This window comes from Dermacentor variabilis, chromosome 3 (assembly GCF_050947875.1).
Source record: "Dermacentor variabilis isolate Ectoservices chromosome 3, ASM5094787v1, whole genome shotgun sequence".
Taxonomy (NCBI): Eukaryota; Metazoa; Arthropoda; class Arachnida; order Ixodida; family Ixodidae; genus Dermacentor; species Dermacentor variabilis.
This window is the reverse complement of record NC_134570.1, coordinates 146429778-146442535: the sequence shown is the minus strand read 5'-3', so window position 1 is coordinate 146442535 and position 12758 is coordinate 146429778. Positions and strand designations below refer to the sequence as shown.

General features: G+C 48.5%; 2 protein-coding genes across 2 annotated transcripts in view; one reads left to right on the top strand and one right to left on the bottom strand.

Annotated features, from left to right (window-relative positions):
• LOC142576378 (lysosomal alpha-glucosidase-like) overlaps positions 1–4629 on the bottom strand; it is a 165933-nt gene extending 161304 nt beyond the window's left edge. The window contains exon 1 of the mRNA XM_075686484.1: positions 4454–4629. Within this exon, the coding sequence (XP_075542599.1) occupies positions 4454–4512 (59 nt within the window). The 5' untranslated portion in view covers positions 4513–4629. The remainder of the gene's footprint in view (positions 1–4453) is intronic.
• Positions 1–12758, top strand: part of LOC142576379 (aldehyde dehydrogenase 1A1-like) — a 30040-nt gene that overhangs the window by 7330 nt on the left and 9952 nt on the right. Inside the window, exons 2-3 of the mRNA XM_075686486.1 lie at positions 884–988; positions 12371–12511. Of these exons, the coding sequence (XP_075542601.1) occupies positions 884–988; positions 12371–12511 (246 nt within the window). The remainder of the gene's footprint in view (positions 1–883; positions 989–12370; positions 12512–12758) is intronic.

Genomic DNA, 12758 nt, shown 5'->3' with positions numbered 1-12758 from the left:
GTACAGACCAAGTTAGCTAGCTCTAGCTCAAATTGAGCACGTTCGAGCGTATGCTTGAATGTTGCATCGGTATTGCGTGGCAAGCCGAGCGAATAAAAAAAAAAAAAAGACTCGCTTCAGAGCCAAGTCACTCTAGTTGGGGAACCATTTCGCGTCTGGGCATTTGCTTTTTTTTCTTTCCGCAGGGGCAATTGCCGATGTGGTGAGAGCAGTGAAAACCACACGGGCATCGCGACAATTCCCAATTCTGCGATCGTCACAGCATCCTTCGCGTCTCGTCTGCACGATCCCTTCCCACGATAAGCGTTGCTACCGAGCTTCGAATCAGAAAAATTGTTTTGTGGCGCTGTATTGTTTCTGTATTTTCTTTATTTATTGCCAAAGTCATCGTGCTCATCTTTTTTTTTTTTTTTCTAGGTGAAGCGTTTTGACGTCCCTTCAGACATCCATCTATATCTTATATCGCTTAATATTCATGAAACAGTTTAGACAATAAGCTCATTTCTTATGAGTTATTCCTTTACATATATTATCGCTTTAATAATCTATTTCATTTGCAAAATTCACTTTTCCTTTCTTAGTTTTCTTTAGTGGTTTGTGCCATATCACGTAGGGTGAACCAACCAACTTCATTTTTTTTTTTTTTGCATTTTTCGGCCGATCCCCAATAGTGGGTATGAGTCGCACGTTCTATGGGAAACAACAACAGCAGTTTGCTGTTTATGCATAGTCGAACGCCGTCGCGTTTACAGGCCGTACAGTTGTGTGCAATGTATCGCTTTTGTTCCTTCTCGGGTCAAGCGTTCTTACGTCGGGATCTCGCGTCATTGCGTGACGCGAACTGCGCAATTAACGAGCGCTGTTTCCCGTCTCCTCTGCGCAGCTCTTCATCAACAACGAGTTCGTGAACTCCGTGAGCGGCAAGACCTTTCCAACGTACAACCCGGCGACGGGCAAGAAGATCGCCGATGTCCAGGAGGGCGACAAGGTGAGGCTCGCCGTTCTCGACTGATCGAGGTGCCTCTAGCTGGTAGATGATCGTGCTCTCTCTATATACGTGTGTGCGCGCGCGTGTCAGACGCTGTTGGTGCGATAGTAAACGGGACCGGACGTCTAGGCGGTTAATTAACGTAATTGAAAAAAAAATGCAGGGTGAGTGTATGTTTGCACTTGTTCGTCCCTATGTATTTAATCAGATTGGCGCTGTTGTCAACGTCGATATGAGGCTTACAACGAGGTCGCGCGATCGATGAAATGTTGTCATTTCGGTGGAGCGAAATGCAAATGGTAACAATAATTGTCTGATTATAGTAAACACGCTTATGTTCAAATTTCGGTCGACGGTAGCCAATAGGCAGTAGATGAAGTTAGCCTGGAGTTGCTCATAGCATAGGTGTAGATTTGCTACGCTAAACCTTACCACTCACCCACAGTAGTGGATTAACGGTTACGGGCGTTGTGAGGTCACGGGTTCGATCCCCGAGCGCGGCGTCCGTGTTTCGATGGGGGCGAAATTCAACACTAGTGTATAAAGTGCATTAGATGTACGTTAGAGAACCCCAGGTGGTCGAGATTAATCCGGAGTCCCCTATTACGGCATGCCTCATAATCGTATCCTGGGTTAAGTGCGTAACATCCTAAAAATTATTGTTTTTTAAGATTTTAATTCTGTCATTCAATAAATCCGTCAATAGACTCCACCATATAAAGGCGCTTACTTCTCTTTGTACCGTACTGCGGAAATTAAAGTGCTCGCATTCACTGTTTCTCCAACCACGTGCCAAGTAGTTCGTTTTCTGTCCAGTGTTCTTCCTTTGCCGAAATCCACTGCGTGGTTTTCATAATGAAATAACTTCCTCTTCTTTGTTTGCTTGTTTTTTTTTTTTCATTTCGGATTGCAGGTTAGGTACGAGCAATCAGTTCCTGTAAGGCATAAAAAAAAACTTGTATTTTCGATCCACACGAATTCTTATGATGGTATAAAGTTCGGTAGACGTTAAACAATAAACTAGAGGCAGAAAAGGGGGTCGGGGGGGGGGGGTCGGGAGTGCTATGAACACGTTGCTTTTCTGTTTTTCCGTACCACCATCTATATAATACTTACCTTTTCCGCCAAAGCTGCCCTCCAGGACTTCCCGCCCCATCCTCCACTTTTTTCCCCCCGTACTTTCCTGTAACTCGCCCACTATTCGCACGTGACCCTTTACTTCCCCATCTGTTTCTTTCTTTTTTTCTTTTAAGCATGTCGCGAACGCTATGCAAACAACGGCGTTGAGGAGCTCTACCTCGGGGAGTGTTTATTTCCCAAGGGCATGTGCGCTTTCTCTTTTATCGTGGCTTTCCCTATATTTTTTTTCTGCTGCAAGCTCCACGCGTGGTTTTTGCAGCTTCACAGGCCGCGTTCGTTCAAAGCACGCTTTCCTTTCGACGCGTCGCACATGCAAAGTGTCTCCTTGTTAGTGACGCGAGAGAGCTCTGCACATCAGTCGCACTGGATGTGCACGAAATGCTACATAGCGCGCGTTTCACGTTTCCTACGTATATTTGTCATCGCGTATATCGATGAGAACGGCGTGCATCTTCCTGTCCCTTATAGGGCACACAATTTCATGCAACTTTTGCCGTCATAACCGCGATGGCATGGCGTAGTAAATCAGCGTTTCTTGTAATGACAGTGACGCGCGGAGATGCCTGTGTTTTCCGAATGAAAGTTTAGTCTCAAGACGTCTGCACGGCGTTATCCGAACGCGTCCGCCAATACTGGCATTCGCAGTACGCTGTAGTGTCAGTTCCTGTTGCGGTATATGCGAATGGGTCTTATCGCGCCGTTTGCACATGGCCACATTTGTACGATTCCCCCGACATTCTTCGGGGCTACAGTTTTTTTTTTTTATTTGAGATTGAAGGATTCCGCGCCTCGTCATTTTTTTTCCGTAACACTACTTTTTTTTTTTCTTTTCTTCTAGCCTTGGCACATCCCTCGCTCTCCGCACGAATTGCACTCTTCTTTCGAAACGCCGTCTTTAAATTTGAAACCGTTAAAGAGTATTCGCGCACTCATCAGTTCGGTGCATTTAGGGTGCACAGTACAGAGGCACGAAGACAGCAGTAGTTATCTTTTCGGTTGAAGGGTCGTGCCACCTTGCCCCGTGTGTAGCAGTGGCATTGAACGGGCCTTTTGCCGCGGCTCGCTTTCCTGCGATACTGCAAGGCGCCTGCTTCCATCCGCCGCACTGTCGTCGGTGTGGCGCAGCGGGGACGAGCATTTGCCACAAGGACGCGCAGCTGCACCGTCATAAAGCACCCACGTGAGCGGAGCTGTTGAAACGCGTACGCATAATACGCATGCACGCAGCCCATGGAATGCACCTGTATATTAATTGTTTCTTTTTCTTTCTTTTTCGCAACTACGGGCGGGCGAAAAAGAGCACATGGCATGCTCGTGAGACGGACATAAAGCCCGATGCGCTCTCGGCAGCAGTACCACATTTAGCTTGTCGACTTATGCTGGAGCCAACATCTTTGGACAAGCCAGCTGTTAATACCCGACCTTAAATTTTACATTCCACATATTTTTTTTCCGCAGCTGGCTTGTACGCTGTATCAGGAAAAGAATATAAAAATACTGCGCGAACGATATCAAAACTCGCTCGGTAGCTACTGTTGTCGCGCGGCTTTGTCATGGGTAGGTTCACTCCGCGCGTTAGGCGACTTCCTCACGAAGCATCTTTGGGAGGACGCCGGATTTGCCCAATTTACCGTCACGATATCTCTCACGTTCGTCGGTCATGAGAAGCCAACAAACAAAGACACCAAGGACAACATAGGAGGCAATTACTTGTACTTACTAATTGAATTAAAGAAATGATAAATTAATGGCAATGAAAGTGGGTGAAGAAACAACTTTGCCGCAGGTGGAGAACGATCCCACGTCTTTGGTGTTGTCCTTGGTGTCATTGTTTGTTGGCTTCTCCTCATACGATTAATAAAAGTCCGGCCTCTCGGCTAACCCCCTTTCTTCTCGTCGGTCAGGTCGCACCAGACACGTTAACGTCAACGACTTCACGGCATTAGGGGACCCAGGCACACACGAGGTTAATGGCACTCGACTTGACGATGAAGAATAACTGGCCAGTACTGGAGTCCCTCTTCAACGTCCGACTCCTTTCTCAAACGATAAGCGCTACACGTGACAATTCCGCGAATCTCTTCACCATTTACCGTTGTACGTCGACTGAAAGTAAAGTACGCCACGGTTAAAAAAAAAAAGTAATGATGACTGTGCTAAGCCGTATCGGTAGTAATCAATTGATGTAGATGCGGCCGCACATAGGAAACACAAAGGACGCACAGGAAACACAACGGCGCACAGTATACTGCGGGCTTCGTCGTCTTTCCTACTCCTTCTGAAGCGGTGAAACAGCACTTGAAGCGGAGCCGTTCGCTTACCAACCTGGTGGGCGCGTCTGGTGCCTTCACCGGGACGCCGGCCGTTCCTGGCGACTCTCGCATGGTTACCCGCGATTTAGTCGCCCCCGCCGTTAATGCTCGCGGCACACAGCCGTGAACGATGGTCGGTGCGAATCGCCTACGGGGGCGCGATACTATAGTGCCGCCGAGGACACGCCGATCCGTCGGTCAGTCGACTCCTGCGTCGTAGCCCCGCGATGCGTTTCCTGTGCTTTCGCCGGCGGGGATCCGTTCCCACCGACGCGGCCCTTCTCGCGAAGCGACCGGTGCGTCGCCACGCGTTCTCCGCTTTCAGGCGTATCGCGTGCGTATTGTTAGGCTTCGAGGCCGTACGGATGCGGACACGGGGGACCGTATCTTCGACGGTCGCTTACGCGAGTGTAGCTTCCCTGTAGAGGCCTTTCTTGGAACGAGGCTCGTCATTGCCTGAGCTCGCGCGAAACGCACGAAAACTTGCACGAGTCCAGTAACCTATTCTTTCTGGCCATGGTTCACGACGACTTGGCAGTCAGCGGTTCAGTTTGTTCAGCACGGTGCAGGTCGGCTCCTGCAAAGTTTTACAAGGCTGTTTTTTTTTTCTTTTCGCTAGCAAGCTTTTGCGCAGCGTCGATCTTCCCGGGCCACTTCCACGTTCGGTCTGAAGCAATGTAGGATGCAACGATAACCCGAGAAATAACTACATCTCTTTTACATTTGCGTCGACAATAGGAATCTGCGTAGAAGGCAACTGCGAACGTGATCTTCAGTTTTGACAGCATTGTGTCTTTGCGGCGCCCGCTTTACGTCCACTTATACGAACCTAACCTTCCGCTGTGTTACTTCACACAAGTAATTTTTTTTTTTACAATGCCAAAGTTGTCAGTCGCCGTAACGTCGTTACTCGATGTAATAATTCAAGATAGGGAAGCTAACTGTTTTATTTCAAAAGTTCGGCACCCCGTCGGGGTACGCCCGCTGAGATATTGTGGGGCGTGCTTCGCAGTGGAAACATGACATCCATATTTTAAATGTCCTTAGACACACGACTTATCGCTCGTGTGTGTAAGAGACACCTCTCGCGCGATGACGTCGAGCGCTCAATTCGCCTGGCAGGAAACTACTGGCACGAGTCGTGCCGCAAAAATACCTTTGAGGAGGGATGTTTTTCTATTGGCGCGCCAGCCTGCTTTTGGCATTTAGATACCCGACAGATCAATACTGACACCGTGACACTGCGGTCGTCGAGCTAGCTGTAGTCGATTCGTCGAGCTGCCAACTTGATTTCTTCGAAGGTGACTGAGACCATTGTGCATACCTGGACGAAAGTACCTGGTAAACCGGGTAGTGTTTGCCTCTAAGCTGGCCACAAAGACCGAATGCCGTCAGTCTGTATAGATGAAAGTGGGGCGTACAGTTCGCTATCGTATGCTTGAGACAGTGTCAACATTTTCTTATTACTTCGATGCCTACTCTAAAGTGAAAAATTTTTGGAGCACGATACTCGTTGGAAAAAACAAGAAAGCTCCGCAGAATGATTGCTTACTGTTATTGGCAAGTGCAACACGGCGATCGCGAAGGAGACTGTCACCTGCGACCCCTAGTTAATGGGCCACTGGTTCGCTAGTGTTGTCTGTTTCGTTGTGTTTCGTTTTGTGAGAACAATGGCTTCTAAAACCGTTCACGCTTATCATACTGCACTCACTTGCTACTCGATAGGACTTCTTTACCATCGTCTTGTCGTCGCACATGTAGTCAACCACATGTTTACGAACCACGGGATCTCGGAAAACAGTCAGTATCCGACCAGCCTGTATCAGCAGTCAGTAAAACCGAACACCACAATGTTGTTCACATATCGCGGGAGATGCTGTGAATCGTATACTATGGCCGCATTCTGAGACCGCGCAAATATTAACTCTTTTCTTTCTTTTTTTCTCGGATCCTGTGTTCCGTAAGGTATTGTAGTTGACTATACAACGCATCGAGTCACTTATCATGCGTTTTATTTTCTTTATATGCCATAAAATACTCTCCCTCCGCGCAGAGTAATTGAATAAATGGTTGGTGTTACAATGAGATGAACAATAATGCCGCATGTGCAACTAGTCAGTAAGGACTTCCGTTGCACTTCTCAATGGAGTTTACCGACAGATGACTGCGGTGATTTCGTGAGAACGGATCCAGTGCTGTGACCGAAAAGAATGCGAGGGAGGAGCAATAGCGCGAGTACCTGCGCGTGACAGTTCTTGCTGTGTGCGACGACACGTACGTGCGTGCTGGGGGCAAGCAGCCTGGTTGAGAGAGCTGTTGACGAAGGGAATTCACGAACCGCAAAGCACGTTGTGCAACGGCGATGAAAAATAAAAGACGGGTCTGCGTCTTTAATGAGAGGAACCTACCACACTACAAAGACAAAATAGTCAGTTTGGCGGCACGGTTGTAAACTACAGCTGGGCCGTCGGTGTGGGAATGCTTATGTGCGCTCGAAGTGGCGGACGCCTATTCAAATTTTGGTCTTCCGAATGTTCTTTTTTTTTTTTTTACAGGTAAAAAGTTTGGCATGTTCGCTGACGGGGCGTTCGTAGCGTGTGAGAAATCCTGGAGCTTGATTGGCGGCTGATGTCAGTGTTGCGCGCGTGTCGGCACAAGTGCACCCCGCACAATGTGTTCTTATCAGCTTACGCGCGGATCTACTGCCGAGAGCATCGGCGAGTCTACTTGGTGACGTCATTCGCTATCTCTCATTACGTTCAATGTACAACGGAATGATTGGAGGAGCGATCACGCCACCTCGATTTCTTACTGTGCTGTCGACCTTCCAGCGGGCATGGGTGCTCTGCCGCCATTGTTCGAAGACATGGGCGCGACGCCCTATCAATTAGCGGTCCCCCGTTTTATTATCGCATAGCAGAGAAAGCTCGCGACTCGAGCGATTGCCAAAGTGCCTTAGTTTCAGGCGCCATCAAGTGCTCAAGCACTTCTCCAAACGCCTACAATAGAACGACTGTGAGGAGACACGGCTCCGGTTCGTTGAGAGCTCCCGAAATCATGCGCATAATCTCGCGTGTATGCCCATGCACGTAGGAGTGTTTTTTCCTGTGGAGATGAATAACCTCGGTCGGGACGTTGTTTACCGGGAATCCGCAGCCGCGTATCAGTCTTTGTCTACCGGCGCCGCAGTGCATTACAGATAACCTGCAATGGCTGCACATGCTCTTCTGCGAGACCTTCGTAAGCTTGCGTGACGACAGGTTAAAATTGCCTGGAGGGAGTACTTGCGCGGGACGGTCTGCGCAAGAGTTGCGTGGGGTTTACCCTGTTCCAGCTGTCAATTTGGTTGTTCTACGACTCCACCTTGTAGAACATCGAGCCCAGTTAAACAAACGTCGGCGTTTCCGTCGGGCGTATAACTTCGGGCAAACACCCATTAATGAATTGCAGTGGCGGAAGTTGGCACGAATAAAGCTTTCTTTTCCTTTTTTGTAATTTATGATTGCGCGATTGGAGCTTGCCTTGAAATCCATCCAAACATAGTGGCTTCAATCTTGTTCTCGCGGTGGCGCAAACCGAGTGACCAGTTCCTTTTCGCGTGATCAGTAGGCAGATTTGTGTAGCCATTTCAAAGCCCGGAGATGATTTACGTCAAAGTGGGCTGCCTATCAAACACCGCGCAGGCTGCTCAGGTTCTTTTCCGCGAACAGGCGTTGTGACGCATCCGAGGCACTTGGGCGATCCGGGCATTTTCACTCGACCACTTGAAGCCGCAAAAAAAAACAGCACGTGACATTTCATGCCATTGCTCTCGCACAGTTCAAACATATTATGGACTGGTATTGAGCGACAAGTTCGGTGCTATTCCTATATACGTAATTTTGTTTCGAGACCAGGCGCATTCTGAGGACACAAGCGCGTATCGTTTCTTTTTTTTTAAACCTTCGGCAGCAAGGGTACCCGCTACAGACAACCACCATGACTGCAGAGGAGCGCCAAACGCGACACCCAAACAAGATCTAAAAACTGGCGGCAAGCCGAGAACCGCCGTCTTTTGCACACGCAGACTAGCCTGTCCTCCTCCGTCTTCGCGCACGCGCAATTTAGCTCTTTATCTGCGTCTCGTCGACTGTCGGCGCTTCAGGAGGGAGCAGGGCCGGTCTGCTGCATGGCGGTTTCTGTTAGCAACCGTCGATTACAAACAGAATCTGTTGCACCCGTGCCAGGGTCTAAACAAGGGGACGTTCGTCTATAGCAGCCGTCCTGGCGACCTATAACTGCATCCCCGTCGGACGAATCCCTTCTTCATTATATTACACGTTGTCTTTAACCCTTTTTTTCAAAATCACCTTCGAAGCGATTGCGCAACATATTCAATCCGGATGGTATTTGAGATGCGTGCGGATCTTGGTGGAAACTGTTAACTCATATTCTTGCCAGCAGCTTTCAGTAAAATGGGCACTAATTTGATTTCCATAGTTGTGTCGTCTGAGCCGATGAAAAGCACCTGGGGGTACGTTTTTTTTTCCTGTTTTTTTAACACATGACGTTTCCATTGAACTCGTAGGGCAGTGGTTCCCGCTGCTCTATAAATTATGCAGCCTAACGCAGGTACCCATCACTGCGTACTCTACGCGTGAGAAGTACGATATTGCAAGTACTTTCAGACATATGTTATTGCAAGAAAAGAAAAAAAATGCCCGATTTCCCATATAATAACTGAACCTTCAACGTTTTGTTACGTGTAGCCGATGCACAAGTCTATTTACAATACATTTACACGTGGGTCAACGGTGGCCATATTCGCCGCGTCTTAGTCGATAATAAGCGGTGGTGACCGGAACAGTGATTGCCTTCCGTTTTCAGAATGATATAAAAGACAATGCTGCCTTTTTTAGTGCACTTTGTTTATAATTTGTCCGGGGTGTCATTGCCCCGACGACGAAGACGACGAACTGTTCCTTTTCTCAGTGCTCGACTTGACACGTGGAACAATTTTACTGTCGCGGCCAAAGAGCTTGTAGCATCGCCGCTCGCTTGGCGTCTTGCCACCGCGTCTCGTTGTCGCCTCCCTTCGTTGTTATTGCCTTCTCGACCTCCCTGCTCGGTTCTTCTCAATTGTCGAATCGTCTCAGTCTGACCTTCCGTTTACGCCGTTGCGGCTGTTAGCCGTCAAGGGCAAGCTATTTATGGCGCGCGGAAAGAGGCGGCAACGTCTGGCATCCAGACCGCCATTTTTTTTTGCTTGTTTTTACTTTTGCCAGTCATTTACGGCGAGACCCGTCATCGCGTTACAGTCGGCTCATATCACGAAAGCATTGGATCAGTCCAAGCGTTCTTCCTGCACACATGGCCCTACAATGCCTACATTTTCTTTTTTTTTTCCTATGCGCATGTACCGTGACTTATAGTTTACTCCTCCAACTGTGTCGTGCTCATTGCGGCATTCATGCATTCTACTGCAGGAGTTTTCCTTGCTATGCCCTGAATATACGTACTGTGAAAGCCGGCAACATTGTCGGTGACGCGCACGCACGCACACACAGACGCACGGACACGTGCTAAGGACACGCTCAACTCGTCGAACGGTCGAAGCTGCCAGTAAGACCAGAAGAGATAGAAAACGTTATGTGCCTTCTTTCGCGGTGCTCTGAAAAAATTACAGTATTCTCCGAGTTTATGTTCAGAGGTAATAAAGGATCGATACCCTAGGAGTGATATGCAGCCAATTTTTAATATGCCTTGGTCGACTGGGGTCTAAATGATAGTTGCTTGGCCGTCGTTTTCTGCCTGTTTAGCGTCAGGGGAGACGCTTACAAATTTTTCCTGCGAAGCTGAGAGAACGAACAATGACAGCAATTTTATATTCGGCAAGCGTATGCAGGTGTCATGTTGCAGGCGACCATCACAGAAAGTTTCAGATGCCCTTCCACTATGTGAAGAAGGATGACTAGTGAAGATGTGTATGTGGGTCCCTTTTTGGCGAACTGCACCTCCGCCGCGGGTCTGCCCGGTATTGCACTATCTTCGAGATCGGCCCACATGTTTAAAGCCTGCTTCACCTTCGCTAAGGGCTACAGAGCGCAACAAACAGCACTCCGAGTTCTTGCGTACTCGAAGGCATAACCTTCGCGACATCGAGCACTACATACGCGCCCTCCGAGTGCGCTGCTGCCGTCTTGCTCTACGATCAGGGGGCGGGGTTCCGATAGGACAGACCTAGAGTGACGTCACAAGAATGGATTTTCAGGCACGGTATGCCCACAATTTAACATTTAACCGGTATTCAATTAGGCGTTACAGTTCGAAACAACGATGCCCTTCATTTATATTAGGACGTCGCAAGTTCGGTGAATTTGGTCTTTCTTTTCCTAACTAGCTTTTGTTATCTTTATGTAGCATGTCTTCATTTTCCGCAACATGTATCTTTCCTATCCCCTCTTCTTTTATTTGACATTTTTTTTCCCCTCACACTACCTTTCGAAAAGTTTTCCTTTTCGTCTGGCTTTGTTGACTCTTCTTATACGATTTTCTTTTCTTACCGCTTGTAGAATTCTGTTATTTGTTGCGTATTTCTCTTTACCGTTCCAACCTATTAGTAGCTCAATTCCATCTACAACGTTTTTCACTCGGTACTATACAAAAAGAATTCTAACACCTTCACGTTGTCGATTTTTACGAGATTACATTTCTGATCTGCTATGTGTAACATTCTCAAAAAAAAAAAAAAAAGTTGCAGATGTAGAAGATGTGTCCTACACGCTATGTTCACTTGGAATCCAGAAGTCTGAAGAGCAAAAAAGCAGCAAAAAGCGACACTTGATGCTTTTGCTTGAGCTCGCTGATGGTTGAGCTATATCTGCGACACTTGCGCTTCTGTCATTTGGAACAAAATTCGGCGAGCTGTACGCAAACACGTTTTGTTCTCCGCGTTCATTCCGTGGTGCACGTCTGCTCGCTGCTCCGCGCACGAAGACTGAACTAGTGATGGCAGGCCATGTAACTCCGTGGTAAAAACGGGGGGGGGGATGACACTCCGGAGGCCATCGTTGCCAGGACAGGCCGGGACCCCGCTTCCGGACGTGCCATGTGGGTTGGGACCTGCAGTTGTGGCCAAACTTTTATCGCAACTTCCTCTGTTGATGCGATGGTCCGAGCACGGTGATTCATTTTAACTCGGAAGAATCGCACTACGCAGTATGGCAGTGCTTTACAGATGCTGTTCTTTAGCAGATGCTTTTTATGACTCAATGCGAGCAACACTATTTGCTTGAGGGGCATTACGTCAATCCTGTAGTGAGTTTCCCTGTCAATAATTATGTGCGGTATATTTATCATTGGTGTAACTATACAAAGCTTAGAGTTCTGCACCCTGTTCTTGCGCGTGCACCTAACCGTGTGCACAAATCGGGGTTCGCACGAGTGGGTTTACTTAGCGGAATGAAGCAAAAACTTTTCAGATGACCTTAGCTTTTGACCAAAGTGTTCAAAGCACCGCAAATCTCCGCCCACTCATATTTTTTTTTTTAAAGCAATACTTTAGTCTGCGAATCCTCCCGGACATTGCCGACCGTGGCTGCTGGTTGGGTGCTTCTGCTGTCTTGCCGAATAGCTCGCGCGCATTACAAGAACTCCGCTCATCATGGCAGCGTTCCCATACTGCCCCTCGCGCTCCTGCCACTGCTGGCGCCTTCGTCGTCGTCTTCAACGGCTGGCTGTGATGCCGCTCATCATGCCAGCGTTCCCATACTGCCCCTCCCTCTGCTAAGGCGCTGACGGCACTGGCCGACACCCAGTCGGTGCAGTGATTTCGGTCTCAAATTATTTGCCTCAATACATCGCGAAATGAAAACACTTATCGAGCTGCGTTCAAATTTCGCATTAGCCAGCTGCATAATCGTCGGACACTTTTTCCTCTTCTTCGTGACAGGCCGACATCGACAAGGCTGTGGCCGCGGCCAAGGCTGCCTTCGACCTCAAGTCCGAATGGCGCACCATCGACGCCTCGCAGCGGGCTCTCTACCTGCTCAAGCTTGCCGACCTGCTCGAGCGCGACAGGGACTACATCGCCGTGAGTGCATCGCCCTTGTCTGTACACACACACACACACACACACACACACACACACACACACACACACACACACACACACACACACACACACACACACACACACACACACACACACACACACACACACACACACACACACACACACACACACACACACACACACACACACACACACACACACACACACACACACACACACACACACACACACACACACACACACACACACACACACACACACACAC